This window comes from Triturus cristatus, chromosome 3_1, assembly GCF_964204655.1.
Source record: "Triturus cristatus chromosome 3_1, aTriCri1.1, whole genome shotgun sequence".
Taxonomy (NCBI): Eukaryota; Metazoa; Chordata; class Amphibia; order Caudata; family Salamandridae; genus Triturus; species Triturus cristatus.
Genome location: NC_140583.1, coordinates 728,250,705 through 728,274,924, shown reverse-complemented (window position 1 = coordinate 728,274,924; position 24,220 = coordinate 728,250,705). Strand labels below are relative to the sequence as shown.

Below are 24,220 nucleotides of genomic sequence, written 5' to 3'. Positions count from 1 at the left end.
TGAGAAATGCGAGTGGTGCCAGAATCAATCCAAACACAATATCAGCGCGTTTCATGTTGCGTGAGGTGGTCAACAAATAATATGTTGGTAACATATTCGTAAAAGTCAGCAAATTATCGCCTCTTAATTAGAAAGGGATATTTTGTCAGAGTGGTCATTTTAGTAAGATTTCACAATCAAGGAGAGAGTGATGACATATATGTGCAATAACAAAGTTTCAGATCATGAAATGCACGTATTCAACAACATATCCCAGAAATTAAAAGAGTAGGAGATCCCCTGAACAGACATTCCATCAACAATATGTGATTGTATGAGTCAGTATTACACACGTGTCTAAGATGTTGTTCCCGCTATGTGTGTAGACCAGTATTGTCTCACTAGGGGGTCCTGCTCATTAGATGAAATGGCAAAAACCATAGCTGCTCGAGATTGTTCCTCCAATCTCCAGCAGGTATGGTTTTTGCCATTTGTTCCTCCAATCTCCAGCAGGTATGGTTTTTGCCATTTGTTCCTCCAATCTCGAGCAGGTATGGTTTTTGCCATTTCATCTAATGAGCAGGACCCCCTAGTGAGACATTACTGGTCTACACACATAGCGGGAACAACATCTTAGACACGTGTGTAATACTGACTCATACAATCACATATTGTTGATGGAATGTCTGTTCAGGGGATCTCCTACTCTTTCAATTTCTGGGATATGTTGTTGAATACGTGCATTTCATGATCTGAAACTTTGTTATTACACATATATGTCATCACTCTCTCCTTGATTGTGACATCTTACTAAAATGACCACTCTGACAAAATATCCCTTTCTATTTAAGAGGTGATAATTTGCTGACTTTTACGAATATGTTACCAACATATTATTCGTTGACCACCTCACGCAACATGAAACACGCAGATATTGTGTTTGGAATGATTCTGGCACCACTCGCATTTCTCACATCCCCTTTTCAGGATTAACTGTTTACAACCTGTACTCTCTTCATTGATACTTGTACCAATTTTAGTGACAGGGACTAGGTATTTTAATACTACTGCTCCCAATAATTACTGTGTCACCTCTGGCTCGTAATAAATGCAAACACGGGGCATAAAAAATCTGCTTTTACGCTGTTATTCTTTGTACATCTAACTTTATCACTTAAAGCACGGACTGTGTTAACACTGGCGGCCCAATACGTGCCTACGCAGGTCACTTGACCGCCAAGTCACGCCTTGTATTCACGTGACCCGGAAGCACCAGCATATCTAAGACGCTGCTGCCCCGGCTACCGTATTCTGCAGGGAGATGCGGCCGGTCTTACTGTTAGATACACCACGGATTTATTTGTTCTGCAGAGTGAGCACTTTGGCCATTTACGGGAATCCTCCGTTCTTTGTGCTCAACTTACGATCACATCTGTGAGGTTATTTTAATTTTCTTTCACCTTTTTCAATCCAGATCGTGTAGGTAACGAATTGTATGACCCCGACTCCCATGAGGCATGCAAATTCCGCGTTCTCAGTAAGCGCCCCTTTCTGCTCTCCTCCTTAAACTTGACCTTTGGTTTGGTACACATTTGCGAATTTTACCACGCTAGCGAATTGTTTGCTGATATCGTCTAGCGGCATGCTCACCCTATTGAGTGAGATTGTTTGATTACCCACCACTAAGTTTGGATGCGTGTGGGTTTGTTATAACCATGGACTTCGAGAAATCTCTCGTCCGGCTCTATGGTTACACTGGTGCACTGGTACACTTTTACTCTTGACAGAGTATACTGACACCCACTCAATTGAGTATGAGGAGTGGGTATGTATTTTGTGTGTGTGGCTCCAGATCGCCAAAGTCAGAAGCGCGTGATCATGTGAGTCCACTACCTCTTAAACAAGGAGGAACACTGAGTGTTGAATGATCGTCTCACGCTCACTACTTCTTTTGACAACTACAATGAGCACTGACCCCACAATGAATAACTACCACATGTATTATATGTTTGTTCTGTGTTTATGTGTTTATTTTCACAGATTGTTCCTTTTGACGAATGGAACGAAGGGATTCCTAACCGTGAGTAGATGGTTAGGTTCTGAGTGACCAAGGGCAGGGTACACCTTAGCGAGTGTACACCCCCGGGTCACGTTCACTGGTCCTGACGAAAAGCCGGTAGTAAAAACTGATGGTTGAAACATGTAGACCTTTTTTTCACCTTTTTTTCACTTTTTACTCACAAGACGATACTATAGGTCAATCTAACCTATCACGGTATCCCTATCATTTTTTTAACATTGTCCAAATTGCCCTAGAATAAATAATTTGGATTGGGTTTAATCTGGCCAATTTTTAATAAAAAATTTCTATTCACCTTCACACAAAATAACCAGCTCCACTGTAGTCGGGTGTTGCAGCACACCTGAATGGCATTCGGCTGTCCAGGTGGGAACCCCGATGATGAAGCATGTCACCAACCACGTTGGTGAGTGAGGGGTCTTCTTAAGAAAGAAAGTCTCTTTCCTTTGCTCTGCATTTCAAATACCTTTAAGACAGGTTTCTGTCTATTGGGAGTACTCCTCTGCTTTGTTTGGTACTGTATTTTAAAGGGGACCAGGAGTACCCCCTCCAATGTTCTTTCATTGCGAGAATCCCTTTCTCTCCATTTTTGTTTTGTATTTAATGACAAAATCAATGACCAATGAAAAAATACTTCTAAAATAGTTCGGTGTTTTACGACAACATGAAGCTATAAAATCGGTGCACAATTTATTGCGTATTATGTTTTGGAGTGAGGCGAAGGAATCTTGACGAGAAGTCCAGCGTGTCACTCTTCTCCAACTCATGCATATTCGGCACAGCACGTGGCAGCCAGCTCGTCCCCACCTCGTGCGCGCGCGTGCCATCAAAGATCCGTAATTAGGTTCAGGTGTGCATGCGGCATGGCCTATCGAGAAGAACGGTAAATCTGAATAAGATTAAAGCAAGCCAGGCTCCTAACCAGTGCTTAATTTGTGCTGGTGCTTGCCAGTGCTTAGCACCAGCACTTGGTTTTCAGGGCAGGGTCTACACGAGGGGACGAGTCTGCATGACAGGACGTCACATTTTGCATGGTGTTAGAGCAGAGCTTTCCAAAGTATGTGTCGCGACACGTTACTGTGTCGCCTGACCTTCGTGGGTGTGTCGCGCAACAGGAGCCTTGGCCCTCGCAGTGAGGGCTTGAAGGCAGGGGCGCAACGGAATTGAGCTCAAAGAGCTGTCTGTGTGTGCGCGCGCCCAGGCTGAGACAGCTTCCCACACACACAGACAGCTTTGAGATTATCGCAGCCGCACCCGGGTACTTCACAGGTCTTTACAAGACCATTAACGAGGCTTTGTTTTTTTTTCACCCCTCCATCTCCACATGGCAAAAGGGACAAATCCTTTGTTTGTCACCGGTAACCTTTGCCGACTGTCCTGCTGCGTGGATATTTCCTTTTCTATGCAGTGCAGGAGAAAAGAAGTTTGTTTATTCCTGTCACCTTTCCCGACCCCTGCAGCAGTTTATCACACCAGGCTGTGACACAGTTTGACTAATAAAGTAGGTAGGAGAATTTGTCACTATTTGTTTTTCGATTTAAAATGTGCACAGGACCAGCAGGACACATACTTTGTGCGTGCTTCATTTAAACAATTTTGTTATCATTGTCATGACCGATGCAGGATAAAATAAGACAACACAACATGCCCAGATAACGCTGGTGATTAATGATCCTGCTGGAGGGCAATCGTTTGTCTGTCCGTAGTTTTTAAATGCAGATCAACTGTATTTTATGTGGAAGCTCAGTGGGTTACTGCCTTTGTCACAGAGATCCTTGTGCTACTTGCAGTTCAGAAGTTACAATCCTAACATAGGACAGTGACCAATGAACTGTCACCAAAGAGCTGCATACAAACATGAATGGTGTAGTTAGAACTTCGCTTATTTTTGTTTTGTGATATAGTTAGAACTTCCTCAGTCTTTCATTATTCTAATGTTGCTGAAATGAGTATGTTTGGGCAGATATACATTTTTATCAGTAAAGCTGACCCCCATGTAATACTCTTTAAATCCTAAAGTTGTTTCCCCACACCAAACCCTCTTAAAATATATTGCCCACCAGTATGTATGACGTGATTCATACACCTTGTAATCCTCATTGGCTTATGTGACATTCCCTGTAGACTGATTTACATACTTGTATGACTCATTGTCTCTGTATAATGTGTGCGTGGTGTAAAGTACTGACACACTACACTGACATGAGTAGCGCTATACAACAAATGAAATGCATATGAGAGAGGGTCTGCGTAAAGATGAGGGGCACTGTTGGAGGGTGGCAGCGAGGGAATCTGAGGAGGAGGTGGTGGTGGGAGGGGCTATGGAGCAATGAGGGGCACTGTTGGAGGGCGGCAGTGAGGGAATCCGAGGAAGAGGTCATGGGGTGGAGGGGGGGAGCTAGGGAGAGACGAGGAGCACTGGTGGAGGGTGGTAGAGAGGGAGTCTGAGGAGGAGGTCATGAGGGGGAGGGGCTACAGAGAGATGAGGGGCACTGGTGGAGGGTGACAGTGAGGGAATCCGAGGAGGAGGTCACGAGGGGGAGGGGCTATGGGGAGATCAGGGGCACTTGTGGAGTGTGGCAGTGAGGGAATCCGAGGAAGAGGTCAATAGGGGGGCCATGGAGGGATGAGGGGCACTGTTGGAAGGTGGTAGTAAAGGTATTTACGGAGAAAGAGGTTATTAGTGTGGCGCCAAAAAAGACTTTCGCATCAGCGCTAAACCCGGCCCTGTCATGGCCTTTCTGTTTTTGTTTAATCAGCAGTCTGGTCATACAGGCTACTGTGGAACATACTTTAAAGTGCGTGCTAATTATATTTACTGCTTTATTCAATGTTTTAAGTTTGAAGGTGATTTTACTATTGTTTTTACCGGGAAAAATGAAAGTGGAGCCCGATGGTGCCTGATATGGGGCTAGGGCCCAAGGTCAGCTGTGAGATAAGGTGCACTGGAGAGGAGTAGTGGATAATCAAGCCTGTAAGGGAGTGCGTTGCAGAGTCCGGGGTCAGGTGGAGGTAGTAATGAAGTGGGATTCTCCCTGAAGGCTCGCTCAGAGGGAGCCCGAGTAGTGTCAGTTGCCTGATACTACCACCTCAGGAACCTCCTTTTCCCATCAAAGGAACATTTCATAGAAAAAACACTTTTTGAGAGTGATAATATTTAGAAAGAGATTTGGAAAAGAGTGCGTTTTACTGGGCCTTGTAAGACTAAGAAGAGATAAAGGAGGGCACTGAAGCAGGCCTGCCTAGACATATATGCGACAAATCGATCCCGCAGTGGCCCCCCCAAATGCACCCTTGGCCCACCCAAATAAAAATTCCTGGAGCCGGGCCTGATCAGGATAATTAAATAAGAGGTCGCAGGCCATGGGGCCATTTTTACCAGCCCTTTTCTACCTTATTCCATGTCCCTCTCTCACTTACACACACCCAACACCCCAACCCTTTTGGTTAAGACATGTCATTAAACAATCCCTAACGCATGGCTAATGCAACATGTTCACTGCTCTTTAGCAGTTACTGCTTCAAGCTGTTTCAGGCAATACTCTCACCCCTGCACACTGCTGTTTACAAAAAGCTGAACTAAACAACAGGCTTTTCCCACTGAACGATGAGTTGAACAACTGTATTACTTTTACCAGGTAATAACCCGACAAAGCAAAATGACAAATATCAATTATTTAACAAATCCTCTCAATTATCTCACAGCTTTAATGACTGCCGCTGAAAACAAAAACTAAAAATCAATATTAGTCACTGCCAGTAGCACAAGAAACCAAACATGAAAGTTATATGTTTGTTTAGCAGGTCTATCGTAAGTACATTTGAGCTCATTACAATATTTAACAAATTAGATTTTGCTTCGGGGTTGTGCAAACAAATTATGCAACCCCGATGCAAAATCAGGGCCTTAACATGTATTTATTTTTTTAAATCCTGCCACAAAGAAACTGGCAACAAGGAGAAATGCGGCAGTAAATCTGTTCTACTCAACTGGTTGCAAAGTCTGTATTTTAAAATATCATGGGGTTAAGGCACCTGTGGCAGAGATCTTTGTGTGCTCAGTAAAGCTCGGGGAATAATAATAATGGTAAAATAACTATTTGCTGGAGAGGTTTGTGTTTTGTCTAGTCCCAGTTTTGGATCAAAGTAGCATTGAGGGTTAATAGGTCTCCTGGAAAGCACATTATGTAACGCGCAGATGACAGATTTTTATTGTATGTAAATGGGCAAGTGAGTTAGCGCTTTGAACACAGAGATCCTTTTGTTACTTGCAGTTCATACATTGTAATTCTTCTAATATAGCACAGTGAGCCAAGAAGGACATGTGGCTCCTACACCTTGTAACTCTCCCCATCTTATGTAGCACTCCCTTGATTTACAGACATCATTTATTGTCAATGTATAATGTGTATGTATAAAGCACTCTGACACTACAATGGGATTAGTAGCACTATAGCGCTGTAAAAGAAACAAAACAAAATAGTGGCATTTAAATTGTTTGTGTAAATACTGGGACAGACTAACAAATCTGACATTCCTACACACATGCATATCTCTTATATAAAAGGACTGAACAAAGTCAAAAGCATGCCTGCCTCTTGTGTGATGTGATGTGATAAGCTATGTGCCTTTGTTTCTCCTCCATTTCATTTAGATGTGAGGCTCCTGATAGCTCCCAGCCTGGATACTCCAAGAAAAGGAGACCTGATGGCCCCTTAACTTCGACCTTTGTTATAGGCCCAGCTGGAATCTGATAAGCCCCTTCCCCGTCTGTACATTGCTGCTTGGAACAAAAGCAAACAATGTGCAGGCACTGTTGAATGTGTCCCGGTGTCTAAAAATTGCACCAAGACAAGTTTACCATATTTCTGTGGGGCCCAATCTCATAGCAGGGTAGACTGCGATCACCCTGTGAAAAGAGTGGATAGACTCAGTCTACCCTCAACTTGTGCCCGGTCTACTACATAGTGCCAAGAGATGCATGTGCATCTCTTGACGCTATGTAGCAGCTATTGCTCATTTTAGTAATGATGAAGTTCACCTGTGTGCCCTAATACTGAAAAGCGAGGGCAAGAGATCTTTGCAGTGTAAGTTAGTAGATAGGTACATAGTACATTTCCTTTACAACGAACCATGAAGCGGTGTTTAGGAAATTATTAATATGCTAGTTAAAACAGGTGCATTTAGAAAACTGAGGCCCAAGCTCCTAACTAGCAGGAAGGCCATTTATTTTCTTGATCTGTGCGTAAGTGGATGAGCTCAAAGGGGTAAGTACACATCACTTATCATTTTGCTGGCTCGGTGAGTGAGGTGAATAATAAAGCCGATCTACAAAGAAAACGAATCAACAGGGTTGGGGCGGGCGGGAGGAGATGGAGTGAGTGAAAACACCAGCACTCGTGTGGAGTGCTCAAAGACAAAGAAAATAGTAGCTCCTATAACGGGAGTAGTGGAAGGACGCAAGCACTTGGTCCATGTTCAGGGGGAGGGTCAAACACAGGAAGAAGCATGACGCTTTTATGCTATGGACTAACGGGAACGACGGATATGAGAGCACGATGGAGCAAACAAGTGGTAAGGCAATGGGCGGGCTGAAGCCCACAGATTGAAAACATGCTGTTCGAGACAGCACATGCGCAGCCTAGACGGGACCTAAAAAAAAAAAAAGGACAGAATATGACAAACAAGGCCAACATGCTTAAAGTTGATTATTATATAATAGCTCACCAGCAACTTAATATTTGGCCCAATACAGGAAATAGGTTTTCTTTTGATAACTTGGCGAAACAAAACTCCACAACCCAACCGACAGTTGATCTAATGTACTGCCTTGTTTTTTTTAACTGGGAATTATTCTAATTTGATTCACATGTTTCTTTTTAGTATTTAAGAAGGAAGAAACGTTTGCCAAAACCAACACTCCATATGCTGTGGGGGTGCCCTTTTTGTGCTGTAAATCACTGGGGCATGTGTCGATGTGTGCATGATTATATTCTTGTTTCAGGCACAAACCTAACCTTACTCCCTGTTTTGCCAGTCACTGTCTTTGTTAAAAACAGATTCACAATTGCTTTATTAAACCTTCTTGCTTTCTCCAATTTGATTGAAAATGCACCATTTGCCCACTATTTTTTAAACCCCCCCGAACACCTCTGTGGTGATTCCGGCTCACTCGCTACGCTCGCTCGCATTACCGTGTCACTAAAGCAGGAATGTCAAAAAAGTGTGTCACCAGCATGAAAAGTTTGGAAACCTGTGTGTTAGAGCTTACTGACTCGGCGCAGAGTGCTGTTGTAACTTCTCGATCTCTCCCGAGTCCCGGTGAATGCTTTGCTGTGACTTGTGAGCCGGAGACTGATTGAGCAAATATTACTGCATAATTTCAGACAGTCACTGCATCAATCATATATGTGTGATGGTGGAGCGTCCTGGTGATGGCGGCCGTTAGTTCAGTGTTGCCGGGTGGTGGGCGGGAGTCAGACACTGATTGGGCAATTTGGGCTGGGCCTAGGCTGGATCTGGTTGTGCGCGCTGCGCGCAGATTTTTTTCCAATTGCCACGCCCCGGCGTCACACCCGCACCCCCACGAGTCATCAGCACGACCACGTTAAGGGCAGGCTGCAGCGAAGCAGTAGCACCAGGCGGCGGGCCCAGTAGTTAATAAAGGCAGTGCCCCGGAGCATAACCGTAAGTAGTACCCACGCCATAACAATCCGTCATCGTGCCATGCCTCCATTTTCTTTATTTTAGCGTGGTGGCGTATCGGACTCGGGCAAGATTCGATGACGCACCACTGTGTACCTGGCCTGTGGCTGCCCCACGGTAGTACGGTAACGGTACACCTAATACTAATACTAGTATATATATATATATTTATATCAGAATAGGCCAGGGCCGGCAGGCCGAGGATAAGTTGTTAAAGAAGCCTTGACCTAGTATCATCACGCAATAGGGCCGGCGGTCGGCCGGGTTGGCAGGTTTAAAGTTAAAGGCGACGCGGCCCTGCCCGGCCCCTGGCCCTGCCTTGTTTGAACTTAGTAGGATTATGATATCCTCCCTCAGTGCTTAACAGTGGCTCCGCTTTTACTAAATAATGCCATGAAAAACAGGATGTTGTGTAGGGCAGGCAGCGCGGTGCGCACAGATTTTTTTCTGATTGCCACGCCCGTACAGCACACCTGGCCGCACCCCACGAGCCATCATCAGCCCCACGACGTGGGGCAGGCCAGGCAGGCAGCAGCAGCACCAGGCAGGCCTACCTAGCTATATAATCCAGTCAGTCAGTGTAATAAATAAGGCAGCGCCCCGGATGCCCGGCCCACCACGAGAAGTAATATTCTACTTTACTAACTAAACAGGTCCTTCCATGCCTATTCCAAACCAACACTGCTTTTTTTTGTTTGAGCGTGGTGACGTGTCAGGCACTGTGGTAGCTCCGTCGGCGGCTCCACAAGATTCGATGACGCCTGCCCTCCCTGGCCTAGATCATGATGGCACTTGAGACTGGGACTGGAGGAGTCACGTAAGGAGAAGGGTCTACATTGTTGGGAGACAAGACTGTGTGTGCTCCTATGGATGGTCACATAAACACGTATACTTCCCTATATAGGGTACACAAATGCGGGTTGGAGTATACACACTCTTGTGTTTTCATGCGGCAGCGTATAAGTTATATATCTTTCTATATCACGCATGCATGATAGCTATTTACCAATATATATTCATATTTTCCTTTTACGCCTTCTGCTAATGGCCTATTAATTAATAAAGGATACCTGTTGAAAGAGGCCTTATGGTTCATTAAATGATGCAAAGTGTCTATCCGTGACGAGAGAAGGCCCCTGATTTTACACTATCAACTCTCATATGTGGGTACTATGCGTGTGTATAAGTCGGGCATGAAAAGCCCTTGTGTGATATTGTCTTGAATAATAGATAAACGCGGCAGATCGAAACTATATCTCTTTTGTAAGTGCCCTTGACACAGACAGAGCTTGGCCGGCACATTTGTCTGCATGAAACCGAGTGCTGCAGGTGGCCTGCCCCTCTATAATGTTTTCATCTGATGGGTGTGATGCGTGTGATAGGGGTGGCACTGCCATGCCCCTCTTGTCCCCTGACCTTCTCTGCTCCAAGTGTTTCACTGCCTGTGCAATCTATTTCCCTTCCCTTCATGGGCTCTCTGGCGTACTCCCCTGCCTGTGCTGTGTCTCCCATTCCCTATCTGTGCTCTTCACTGGCACACTGCCTGTCCTTTCTGCTGCACTGCCCTGACAGTGTCAAGTGTTTCACTATCCCTGCTTGTGTAATCTATTACACTTCCCTACCTGTGCATTCTGTGTCACTTCCTTGCCCTGCGTGCCACTACCCCTGCCCGTGCAGTCTATTTCACTTCCGCTTCCTGTGCCCAATTTTCATCTGCCCCTCCGTGTGCCATGTATCTCACTGTCCCTGCCAGTGTTGTATGTTTCACGTTCATTGCCCGTGCTCTTTATGCACTCCTGTCCAGGCAGTGCTCTGCGTCCCACTGCTGCTCCCTGTGCAATTTATTTCACGTCCTCTTCCTGTGTTCGACTGCCACTACCGTGCAATCTATTTCACTTCCTCGTCCTGTGTTCTGTGTCCCACTGCCCCTACACGTGCAGTCTATATCACTTCCTCGTCCTGTGTACTGGGTTCCACTGCCCCCTCTTACATGAGCTTTCTGACCCACTGCCTCTTGCCCGTGCCATGTGTTTCTCACCTTTGCCAGTGCTTTCTAGTCTCACCTTTTGCTCTCTGGTTCACTGCCTGTGTCTATGTTTTCTCTCTCGCTACATTTGACTATTCTGTTTCCCTGCCCTAGACTATTTTTTGTTTCACTGATCTTGCCTATTAATCTGTCACAATTCTCCCACTTGTGTCCTGTTTCACTGGCCCGTTTAGCCTCTTTATTTCACTGTCCACGACAGAGTAATCTTATTCTCCCCCCTGTGTGTTCTTTACTTCAATGCCTGTAAAGGTGCTCTCTCTTTCAGTGCCAATACATGTGCTCTTGTTTTTGTTGCCCCTACTGTGGTTTCTACTTCTCTTCTCCTGATTGTGCTATTTCACTTATGTCTGTGTACTGTTCCTCTGCCCTTGTCTGTGGTCTTTTTCACTTCCACTGAATATGCTCTTTCTTCTGCTCCTGTCTGCCTGTGCTCTGTCTCATCCTCACTGTCCTCATATTGCCTTTTTCATTATCCCTACCTCTGTTCTCTGTTTCGCCACACCTGCCTGTGCTCTCTCTTTCACCCACTCTGCCTAAGCACTCTCTTTCAGTTCTCCAACTTGTGAACCTCAGTTTCACTGCCAAAACTTGTATTCTGTTTCACGATCCATGCCTGTGCTCTCTGATTTGCTCCTTCTGCTAGTGTTCGTTGTCCTGCTTATCGTGTGTTTTACTTCCGCTGTTTGTACCTCTGTTTTATTACCCCTGCGCATGCTATGTGATTTGCCTGTGCTGCTTGTGCCCTCATGTTCTCTGCCACTGGGTGTGATCTCCGTTTCAATACCCTGCTTGACACACACACTATAATTATCAAAGCTCTGGAATATTCTTTAGGGTCAGATTTACACCTCTCTTTTGCGTCAGTGCAGAACTGCAGATACACTTTCTGCGGTGCTGACCAACTTTTGCTTGCAAAAATATTTAGCGACGAAAAGTAGATGCAAGTTTATACTTTAAAATGGCAGCTGCACACTGACATAATTTACTTTTGCTCAATACGTAATTTTTGCAAAATTATTCACAATGGGCAATTAACCATGACTGGTAGTGTTGCAGCCAGGATTCTGTGGAGTTAAGAAGTTAAAGGCCCTGCCTTAGTCTTGAAGTATCCTCCTCCGTCTCCATTCCTTCCCTAACAGTTCATCTTAACTTAGAGTGGCCAGAAAATCAAATGTGCCATTGAAAGATGTTAAATAAACTGGTTGATTGCCTTCTTTTCTACCAGTAAGTAGTTGCGTGCACCCCCGGCTGGCATACATAATAAATGAGCCCATAGAGTAGACGCAGGTAAAGCTCTTTAATAGTGCCATTTGTGCTTGTAAAGTATTGTAATGGTGCCTTAATATGTATTAAAGAAGACAATGTGCAAAAACAACTGACCGGAGTAGGTCCATCAGGCAGCCTGCAATGTCCTGCATTAATTTAATTCGTTATATTGCGCGACGTAGTGGTTTCCAGCCCTAGCCCTAGTGGCGGGTGGGGGGGGCATGCTAGGGGGGCTAATGAATACCGCGCGCCACCTAAGCATAACAGCATTTGATTAAACAGGAGACCCTGTGGATAGTGGACTCTCCGCGCCACTGGCTTTCTTTGTTTCTTTATTTTTGGCGAAGGCTGACATAGCTGAATCGTCTACTGCAGAAAAACCTGGGGCTTAGTTAAGTTTATTTATGCCTCTACTTTCTTCACTTTAATATTACTACCAGCCTGGTAGAAATGAGATAAAGTGAAGAACGAGTACCAGCCACAGAATCATGGTAGCAAGAGAGAGGTCGGAGGTGAGGTGAAGAATAACTTAAGTTAGAAGAGGATAAGGAGGAAGGATAGGAAGCAGAGAGACCGAGGTAAAGAGGGGTGAGGTCAGATACCGAGAGAGATGACGGAGCAAGAGATGGGCAAGGCGAGAAAAGAAGATAAATAGAAAGACAGGGTGTTGAGGGAGGGAAAGGTAGATAAAGACAATCAGAGTTAAAGGCAGACAGGGGGTGGGGGTGAGAGATTTAGAGAGAAATATAGAAGCAAGCAAGAGAGAGAAAGAATACCGAGGAGGGCCTTGAGAGGTGAGGGCCAGATTAATTGCCCACTTTTCCTTGAAGAATCTGTGGGTGACAAACCACCCCAATTACGTATACAACTTTGTGATCCTCATCCTCTCTTCGAATGCAAATGCCCTCCAACCCAGTTGATGAGTTGATGAAATGTATACCCTGGTGGCTTCAGCCATCCATGTGTGCATTTGTAGTCTGTCAGGAGAAGACTGCAGTGTTGTTTAGTGCTGTGCAGCAAGCAGAGGGATTTGTGTACAAACTTGAACGAAATGTTCATTATTGATTTATAACTTTTAAAAGTTTGCAAGCGCAAGTAATGCACATAAGGCGATGGCAGCACATGGCAGTGGGGGCAGGCCACAGCTTGTGATTCACACTTGGGAATCTTGCACTGCTGTCACTGCTTTCTCTGAGTCTTGTTGTGTAACTGTTCTTTGCTTTAGGGAAACTTGCGCTCTTGTCAAAGCTATACCTGTGTTATATGCTGCCGAAGCCAAAATGATTGACTCAGTCTCTATGAGGGAGAGGGCTCAGGGGTGCGCCGGTGCGGGGATGCAAAGAGGTGGAGCACATGTACAAATATGGGTAGGTTTCCCTCCCCCACACACAGCGGTGTGTACAGGTGGCTGTGTGTGTGTTGTTGTCTGTGCGTGTTGCCTGTGTGTGTTGGTTTGCGTCTGGCTCGGGTACCTTGAAGCTGAAAGTTGAAAGACGGCATAAGGTAAAGCTAGTAAAGCCTATATCTAATTCCCACAAGTCCAGCGGTTCTTCTGCCTCAAATTTCCATAGAGCCCTTTTTTCACACTGTGACATTTAACATTTTCTGTATATGTGACACAATGTTTTTCTTCCAATCCTGACCCAGCTTGCTCATAATACAATGAAATTCCACGTACTGGAATGCCGGGAAATCCTTTTAGGACAATTGAATGCTGATGACCAGTAATGACTGGTATAGATCTACAACATGCCAATGTTTCCACTATTCCTGTGTTTACCTATTGTTCCTTCCTCCCCTTGTTTATTTTAGAACATCATATTACCATTGGGCGGAAATGCTGCTCTAACAGCTTTATTAACCTTCTGTGTATGCCAATACCACTTATTAAAGGGCCGCCCTCTCTTATATAGGCCTGTGTTTCATTTGCCAGGTAGTGAAGTCCTTCTGCTCTCGTTGCAGTGCGCACCCTTCGTCCAGTTACAATGACACCCGCCGTATAGCAGCCAATGTTTCAGATTCCAATGAGTGCCATTTTCATAATTTCAGTCAATTTAGTGTCATTATGAGTGGCATTTCAACAACTATGAAGGACACTTTCTGGCGAGCAAAATCAAGCAATGAAGACGAGAGAAACATACAAGTATCAGACACATAGAGCACTGGAATTATCCCTTTTCAATGAATTAGTGATTTTAGCTAATTTATTCCAAAACTGTGCTTTAAATGCACTTTTGATTTAATCTTTTTCAAAATGTTCACAGGGCAGGGGAACCTCCTATCAAAACCTTACTATGAGGAAGGCTCCCTTGCTGAAATTCATCTGACTATTTGCAGTGGCATTTGAGGATGTGGGTGTAGCTAATAGAGGAAGTGGGTGGAGCCAGTGGAGGAAGTGGGTGGAGCCAGACAAAAGTAGGTGTGGACTCCGACAAAGATTTGAGCACCTGCACTTCATATTTTACAAATTAAGCACTGCTGCTAACTCTCAGATGGGCACGAGGATAAGAATAACAATTGAGGCTTCAAAGACGGAATCGAGCAGAGAGGCCCCGGTCTCAACTCTAATCCTATGACCATCTGCCCAGCTGTGTCTGCGCAGATCTTAGAAAACTTCGAATTAATGCATTAACCATCGGGTGCCGGCGTTGTCAGGATAAAACTATTAACACTTAACAAGGGCATAACAAATCTGAAGAAAGATCAAATGCAGCTTCATGGCTGACTATATCAGTGCCAAATAGCAACACAATCTGACATGCATGAAAAAACTCCCCTGCTCAATGAACTTGTCACAGGCACCAACCACAGCTGAGATGTGCCTTAAATAGTTATTCCTGGAATTACCAGCACTCATCGTTAATACCAGCTAACAAAAAAACACAGAAAACAGAGTTCTGCACTTATCAACACAACTGATATATGCAATATAGTTTTTGTTAATGTGCCTCTTACCACTAACTATACCAATACAAGCGTACAACCAACACAGCGTATTCGACACACACCTCCAACACATTCAGCACTGTAGAGATAAATACCTTCAGGGGATATCAGCCTTACCACAAAAACATTCAACTTCACCATCACCACCAGGGTTTGCCTTTGGCATGTACGAGCTGAGCCTACGCCCAGGGTGCCGACAGCAGAGGGGCACAAGTGCTGGGTGCAATAGTCTCCTTTCATCCTGGATCCATAGAAGAGGGTGTTTAAAACTGTCGCTGAAGGTTGCTGGCACCCATATCCGCACATTCTGTTTTTCTTTTCATGCAGCTCCTTAATCTTGCCCCCTTCACCTTCTTTCTACTCTTCACAATGTTTGAATCACAGCCCATTAAAGAGGACAAGTAGGATGAGGAGCCAGGTTTGGGTTAGCCCAGAGCGCTATCTGAGAAAAGACCAGCTCTGATCACCGCACATCATCATGCAATGGTAAATACCTGGGAAGAACATTTAATGGGCCTCCAACACAGTTCAAAACTCACACTAGTACAAATGCAATGCAAGAGATTTCGCAGTTGCAACAAAGTGAGCTATTGCCATTGCATTACACCATTTGATTAATGCTTCACGAAAGAAAAAAAACAATGACATTTACAATGCTAATAGCTCAAAATAATGTCATTGCAAGACTAATTGCATTGTAAATGCTTGTTTTCCAGGGCTGCTGAAATGTACTTTACACTACTACATGCCCATTCCTCCCAGCAAAAACGATAACCCTAGTACCAGTGGTGTTTCAGCAATGCTCCCATACAGTAGTCACAACGACACAAGCCATTTCTCATGTGCACCACTTAGTCCCTTCTTTTGGGGATATTTTTTCCCCTATACAAAATGTCCTTCGGTACTAAGTTCTTGCTCTACTTAACTTTCATTAAACATCTCTCTGTCAGATATAAAGTTTATTTTCAAATGGTTGGTTCCCTACCCAGATGCAAGATTAAAGATCTTTTTACCTAATCCTAATTCCTTATGACCTGCTCACCAATTGCTTCTCAATGTTACACAAGTTAATGGCTGCTTTTCAGCTACTTGTGATCTGGGAATTCTCTTGGACGTAACAAACTGCACAAATCTGGACCAGGTTCGCAGAGAGATCAGTATGGATTGGAATCAAGAGAAGTCAGAATTCATGTCAATCAGAGAAATCAGGATGGATAGAAATCAGAGAGGTCAGGATGGATGAGAATCAGAGAGATCAGGATGGATGAGAATCAGAGAGATAAGGATGAATGGGAATCAGGGAAATCAGGATTAATGGGAATCACAGAGATCAGGATGGATGGGAATCCGCAAGATCAGGATGGATGGGAATCACAGAGATCAGGATGGATGAGAATCACAGAGATCAGGATGGGTGGGGTGGGAATCAGAGAGATCAGGATGGATGGGAATTACAGAGATCAGGATGGATGGGAATCACAGAGATCAGGATGGATGGGAATCACAGAGATCAGAATGGATGGAAATCCGCAAGATCAGGATGGATGGGAATCCGAGAGATCAGGATGGATGGGAATCCGAGAGATCAGGATGGGTGGGAATCCGAGAAATCAGGATGGATGGGAATCAGAGAGATCAGGATGGATGGGAATCCGAGAGATCAGGATGGGTGGGAATCCGAGAGATCAGGATGGATGGGAATCCGAGAGATCAGGATGGATGGGAATCAGAGAGATCAGGATTAATTGGAATCAGAGAGATCAGGATGGGTTGCAATCTGAGAGGCCAGGGTGGGTTGGGATCGCAGCCTGACTTAGTCTCTCACTGCTACATGGCTTCTGTAATTGAATTGCTTGTTGTTAGGTATATTGGGAAGCTTACAATGCCAAAGGGCGCTGGTCTCAAGTCTTTCCATTTCAGTACCCATCATGAGCATAATTACCATTCTGCAGTGTAATTAAGAGATATGTAGTACCAATTATGCACTTAACAAAAAATGTACTGACTTGCTTGTGAATCCTTGGAGCATCTAGCATGAGCTTAACTCTCTTCTTGATTTCAGGTCCGACTGTCTCATCAAGACGATACGATCGGAGGGTTACTTTGGCATGTACAGAGGTAAGGCTGGGTCAGCGACTGACGTATGATGCTTGGAGGAAACATTGTGCAGGGGAGACTAGCCCCACGTTTGGTGGCCTACAGTGACTTAAGTCACTAAGGGCTGATGTGACAGGATGCGTAGTGAGTAAGGGGGGTGGGGGTCATGCTGAGAACCAAATATTTCAATTTATAAGTATGTGGCCCTTCTTTCTCTTTATATAGGTCTTGCTTTAAACCCAAATAGAATTAACATAAAACCTTCACAGTCTCCTTATGGGTACTACACATGACAATACAAAAATAATGCTTAGTTTAATTTCTACTTTTGTCTATTTGAAACTACGCATTCCACACCATAATGCTGAACATGGCATAGTAAGAGAAATGTATGGGAAAGTGCAGGTATTCGAGACAAGGGCGGACCTAAGTGGATTTTATTGGTTCACATATAGAATTCCTTCCCAGTTTCAGTATTATGATATATATTCATATTTAAAACCTGATCCATATTGTGGTGTAGGTAAAGCTATTGTATTGTCAAGTAGTGCTACAGGTCAGCTTGAGGTGCGGTGAAAGCCCTATGTGCGAGTGTCAGAAATTAAATGAGAGGGCTGCTGCATGTCATAACTTGGAAGAATAGTGTGAGTTGAGTACAACCCTAGACTTTCCTTATAAAAAGCATTGCTTTCAGATGTCATTGTACCGCGGGGTCAGTTGAACTGAACCAAGACTACAAGTCCCAGAATAAATTGCGGTGGTGAACGTAGACTAGGCAATATGATCTGGACTTTTATTGCAACCATAAAGAGGGAAGTATGTTTCCAGTGCTTGAAAAGCTGCGGGTGTTCCAGGTAAGGATTGAAATGCAGTGGCAGGGTGTGTGGGTTTGAGTACTGAAATGACAGAAAGAATTAGAGGGCAGGATTAAGGTATGACGGCTGGGCTGCCAGGGGCCTTTAATGTAAGTGCTATAGCATCAGGTGGCACTGTATGTTAAGGTGCATTGGCAGGCGGGTGTTGGTGGGGGCCAGTAGTGGAATAGGATTGCATTGAGTTGCATCATCGTAACTCACTGTGTGCTCCATGAAGGGCAGTGCAAGGGTTTCGCTGGGTGAGAATTGAGGTACATTGATAGATCTATGTGATCCTAAGGCTAGAGTAGCCGGAGCAGTGATGTTGCATGGAACAGTTTAAGTATAAATCTGCTGAACAGTGGTGGGCACAAGCTTGATGAGATATCACAAGTTTCACCAAGCAGCCTCACACTAGCCCAGATCCCAGACTGTAGCTGGACTGATTCATCCCTCCACTTGCTTTAAATGCCAGGTGCTTGGGTTCACCGTCCACTCCGATTTTCTCACAAGACAGCCTTGGACAGTCCTGCACTGTAATAGTGAAGGGCTTCTTCCCTGAACTCGCCTCTAACTTTTTGCCTTTACCCGGGGTCAAGAATCTTCTCAGCAACATTTGTGCCTCTTTGGGCCTCATTGAAGTCCGATCACCCTAGCCAGCAGTCTGGTAGATGCAATAAAGTAAGAGGACCACATCAGTCTCACCCCCCATCAGGCCCATGTCATCAGGGCTGCATTTCCTGCGAAGCTTCAGGAGTCAGTGAACCATGCTACCTGGCAAAAAAGGAGAACCTAACGCCTCGTGATCAATGCAGCCCAAACAGTCTAGACGTTGCAAGGCTGAAAAATTGGAATACCATAACTGGGCCACAGAAATCATGTAAATTCTACAGCAGTGTTGACTGAATCATACATTAAAAAATACAAATTATGCGGTATATTGTGGCATATTCAGGGTCAGTATTCGACTATCTTGTAATTTTGCTGTCTGGGAAAATAGTTTACCTCGTGGTGTATTCATATATCTGAAAGAAACACGTTAGTTATAGATTCCTTACATTAGAATTACCCCCAGGCGTCAGACTGGATCGGAAATCTTTTTAATCAGCAGTACCTCTACGCGTCGGAAGGTGGCATCGGTTGGCTCCATGTCCGGTGTTGTGGTCGCCGGGATGACAGTCGCGGCAGCTACTTAGACGCCGCCCTCTCGCGCTGATGTCAGTTCTTTCTTTTTCTGCGCCAGCCAGCGCAGATCTGGGAAGAGCGGTACCTCCAGTGACTTTTTGACTGAATTATTCTCAACTTTTGTCTTCTTCTTTGTGTGAGTCTTTGACTCCTAAGGTGCACGAGGGATGTCCGGTTTCAAGGCCTGCGGGTCCCGTCATCGCATGATGTCGGTGACTGATCCGCACCGCGTGTTTCTTTTTTGCCTGGAGTGCCACCACGACCCCAAGTGGTGCTCCAACTGCCGGTCGATGGCGCTGAAGGCTTTGCGGGAGCGGTCCTGAAAGCTGCTTGAGCACCGGCAGTCGGCTCTGTGCTGTTCAAAATCCCGGTCGTGAGGGAGGTCGAGGGACCGGTTGCGGAGCCACCACCATTCCTGTTCCAAATCTTTTAAGTCTTCGCACTCAGGTTTGGGTAAGGCGAAGCATAAGAAGAAGCCGAAGAAGCATCGTTGTTCTTCAACTTCTCCTCATTGGTCGGCCGATCCGACGAGGCCCGCGGGTGGTGCCCCTCCCGCGGCTCCGGATGCGGAGCCCGACGAGTTGACTCTGAGTTTCCCTCCCTTTCCGGGACCCAGAGTGACTCCCGCCCAGCTTTGTACGTTCTACGAGGCGATGCATACCATCTTTGGGTGGACCGACCCCGCTGGCACGCCGGGCCCCGGGGACTCGGTTGGGGGGCCTAGGTCTTTGCTGCCGGTGGCTTCGGTGGCTCCGGCCCCAGCGTTACGCCTTCACCGGAGCAGCTCCTGATGGCACCACTACAGCGCTTGACGCTGAGAGGGGTTTCTGTGCCCCTGTTTGCTACTGGAGCCCCTTTTCAACCTGAGTGGCATCCAGACGATGAGGAGGAGGAGGACTCGAAGGGGTCAGGTGACCCTTTAACTGATCAGCTAGGTTCTGACCAGGACTGGAGAGAGGAACTGGGGTATGCCAGTGGTCACACTTCCCCCGACCTTGGAATGTTGTCTTTTCCTACCGTGGCTACGGAGAAGGGAGCGTCATACGCAGTGGTGTTGCGAAGGGCAGCCGAGGCTCTTAACCTCGAGCTTCCTACAGTGGCGGTCAGGACTAACCTCCTGACAGTGGTGCTTCAACCAGCTGGAGCTCTTCGGAGCCCCTGCTGCCGTTTAATGAGGCCCTCACCAACGTCCTTTTGGGCACGTGGTCCAGGCCCAACACTGGGGCTCCTGTGGACAGGTTGATTGCCCGACGCCACCGCCCGGCTTCGGGCAACCCCACTTTCCTCTCCCAACACCCCACCCCGGAGAGCTTGGTAGTCCAAGCCTCCACTTCCAAAAGCGTCTTCCCTACCGCTCCACCGGAAAGGGAATCCAAGAAGCTGGACCACCTTGGTAAGAAAATGTTCTTTCCCGCTAGCTTAGGACTGCGGTCAGTAAACACCACTTGTCTCTTGGGCCGTTATTCCCACTCGGTGTGGGATACGGTGGCGCAGGTGCCGGAGAAGGCCCGGGCAGTGCTTGCCCAGGCTGTTGCCGCCGGGAGGGATGCAGCGAAGTTCACAGTACGTTGTGGACTGGACACCACCAACTCTCTGGTGGAAACCATTTCCACGTCAGTATCGCTTTGTCGCTATGCCTGGATATGCCACTGGCTTTTCAGGGGATGTCCAGAACACCTTGATGGACATGCCCTTTAATGGCCGTCGCATTTTTGGCTACAAAACAGACAGCGCTCTAGAGCATTTCAAGGTCTCACTGGCTACGGCCAAGTCCTTGGGCCTCTCTACCCGCCCTGCACAGTCTGCTTTTTGCTCCTTTCGTGGCTACGGAAGGGGTGCCCCGCTAAGTCCCACCCAGAGCCACAGGCCGCAGTAAGTTACCCAACCTTCATGCGACTGTGGATGTGGGAACAACCATTGTGGTTCCGGGGGCCAGCGGGCGGGCCAGTCCACCAACCCCCCCTCTGCAGCAGCCTGCAAACCCTCCTAGTTCGACCTTTCAAGCCCATCAAACGCCAGAGGGCAGCAGGATTGGCTATCACCTCCCCCACTGGCGCACCATCATGTCGGACAGGTAGGTTCTGCAAATAGTCCGAAAGGGCTACTCCCTCCCCTTCAAGACTACCCCTCCAGCCATGCCACCGAGATACCACCACATGTCGGAGGATCATCTGGCCCTTCTCCAGCAGGAAGTTACGGCTCTCTTGGCCAAGGGAGCCATCGAGCGTGTTCCTGTCCCAGAAGTAGGTCGTGGTTGTTACTCCCACTACTTTCTGGTCCCCAAGAAGGACAAGGGCCTGCGTCCTATCTTGGACCTCTGGGACGTCAATCGCTTCCTCCGGAAGGAGAAGTTCAAGATGTTGACGCTTGTTCAGGTCTTGTTTGCCCTCGACCCGGAAGACTGGATGGTAGCGTTGGACTTGCAGGATGGTTATTTTCACATCCCTGTCCTGCCGGCCCACCGGCGTTATCTACGGTTCACAGTAGGCCACGAGCATTTTCAATTTACCGTGATCCCCTTTGGCCTTACAAGCACGAAAGTGATGGCGGTGGTCGCAGCTCATCTGCGCAGATCAGGGGTTTCACTCTTCCCCTATCTCGACGACTGACTGTTGAAGGAGAGTTCGCCCCAGGTAGTCGTCTCCCACCTCCAGACTACTTCCGACCTCCTGCATTCGCTGGGGTTCTCTATCAATGTGCCGAAGTCGCACCTGATTCCCTCTCAGAAGCTCCTCTTCATCTGAGCGGTTCTGGACACAACGCGGTTTCGGGTCTATCCTCCCTAACAGCGAGTCTGGGATATTTAGGCTATGATTCCGATCTTTCAACCTCTATCCCGGGTTTCGGTCAGAATGACTGTGAGGCTGCTGGGCCTCATGGCCTCCTGCATCCTGCTGGTCGATCATGCCAGGTGGCACATGCGGGCTCTGCAGTGGGACCTGAAGTTCCAGTGGGCGCAGAATCAGGGGAATTTGTCCAATTGCGTCCAGATCTCGGAGGGCACTGCATGACAACTGCAGTGGTGACTCACAAACCAGGATTGGGTCAATGGCAGATCCCTCTCCCTTCCCCAACCAGACCACACTGTGGTGACGGACGCATCCCTTCTGGGATGGGGTGGCCACATGGGAGAGGCGGAGATCAGAGGCTTCTGGTCTCCGGCAGAGTCCGGGCATCACATCAACCTTCTGGAGCTCCGGGCGATTCGTCTGGCACTGAAAGCATTCCTTCCCTCTGTCCGGGGAAGAGTAGTGCAGGTGTTCACGGACAACACCACCGCCATGTGGTAAGGCAACAAACAGGGCGGTGTGGGGTCGTGGACCCTATGTCAAGAGGCCCTTCGCCTCTGGGCATGGCTGAAACATCCGGGCATATCCCTGGTGGTTTAACACCTGGCAGGTTCTGTGAACGCCAGGGCGGATTAACTCAGCCGCAGGTGCATGATGGATCACGAATGGCGTCTTCACTCGGAGGTGGTGAAAGGTCTCTTTCAACAATGGGGAGAGCCTTGGTTAGAGCTATACGCCATCGAAGAGAACGTGAAATGTCAGCAATTCTGCGCGTTGGAATTTCCAAAGCGGCACTCGCTAGGCGACGCTTTTCGTCGCAAGTGGAGTAGCAGTCTGTTGTACGTCTTTCCGCCTATACCAATTCTGCCCAGAGTGCGGAAGAAGATCAGGCACGACCGGGCCCAAGTCATTCTTGTGGCTCCGGATTGGGCATGAAGAGTCTGGTATCCCGATCTGCTCAACATGGCCATCGATCCTCCGATCAGACTGCCTCTTCGGGAGGATCTTCTGTCGCAGCAGCAGGGGACGGTCCTCCACCCGAACCTGTCCAGTCTCCACCTCCTTGCGTGGAGATTGAGCGGCGACAGTTGACGTCTTTCGACCGGCCTCCCGAAGTCTGTGATGTAATCTTGGCAGCCAGGCATCCCTCCATTAAGATAGTATACGCCTGCCGGTGGAACAAGTTTGTGGCATGGTGCAGAGCAAAGGCTGTGCATTCCCTTTCTGCCCCATCTTTCTGAAGTTCTCTTCTTCCTTTTTTCTTTAGCCCAGCTGGGCTCTGTGCTGGGCACTATCAAGGGCTATCTTTCAGCCATCTCGGCCTTCCTTTGGCTGCCAGATCAACCTTCTCATTTCAATTCCCCGGTAGTTAACCGTTTCTTAAAAGTCTTAACGCATCTCTTTCCTCCAATCCCCTTCGTTATGCCTCAGTGGGACTTTTAATCTTGTTATTACCTATTTAATGTGCGCTCCCTTTGAGCCGCTTCATAACTGTCCTTTAAGACTCTTGACTCTTAAGACCGCTTTCCTGGTAGCCATCACTTTTGCTAGAAGGGTGAGTGAGCTCCAGGCCCTTTCTTCCAAACCTCCTTTCCTGTCTGTCCATCCGGACAAGGTGGTTCTCAGGACCCGTCCATCCTTCCTTCCTAAGGTGGTCACTGCCTTCCACATCGGGCAGACCATTACTTTGCCCACCTTCTTTTCGCCTCCGCTTCCTTCGAAGGAGGAAGAGAGGCTCCACCGTCTGAATCCAAAATGTGCGCTCTCTTTTTATCTGGATCGCACAAAACAGTTCCGGGTGGATGACCAACTCTTTGTTGGCTACGGGGGCGCCAAGAAAGGTTGGGCCTTACACAAACGCACCATTTCTCGATGGGTCGTTTTGTGTATTAAAGCATGCTATTATCTGGCTAAAAAGGAGCCTCCGGGCAGGCTATGCGCCCATTCCACCAGGGCGACGGCAGCCACAACTGCCTTGGGAAGAGGAATTCCTCTAAATGACATCTGTCAGGCGGCCACGTGGGCATCGCTGCACACGTTTACAAAACACTACTGCCTGGACAGGCAAGTCCGGAGAGATGGCTTCTTTGGCCGTTCTGTTCTCCAGGACTTTCTGGTGTGATCTTGGTTCGCAGACCCACCACTGGGGTTGGTATTGCTGGGGTATCTATTCTAAGGTAAGGAATCTATAACTAATGTGTTTCTTTCAAATGAACAAGTTACTTACCTTTGGTAACGATATAGTTGTAAGAAACATTAGTTAGTTATAGAT

At 46.9% G+C, this 24,220-nt stretch overlaps 1 protein-coding gene across 5 annotated transcripts in view; it reads left to right on the top strand.

Annotated features, from left to right (window-relative positions):
• Nucleotides 1-24,220, top strand: part of SLC25A22 (solute carrier family 25 member 22) — a 357,355-nt gene that overhangs the window by 218,716 nt on the left and 114,419 nt on the right. For all 5 annotated transcript variants that reach the window (XM_085644868.1, XM_085644871.1, XM_085644869.1 and 2 more), the window contains one exon: nt 17,086-17,141. In XM_085644868.1, coding sequence (XP_085500994.1) covers nt 17,086-17,141 — 56 coding nt within the window. The remainder of the gene's footprint in view (nt 1-17,085; nt 17,142-24,220) is intronic.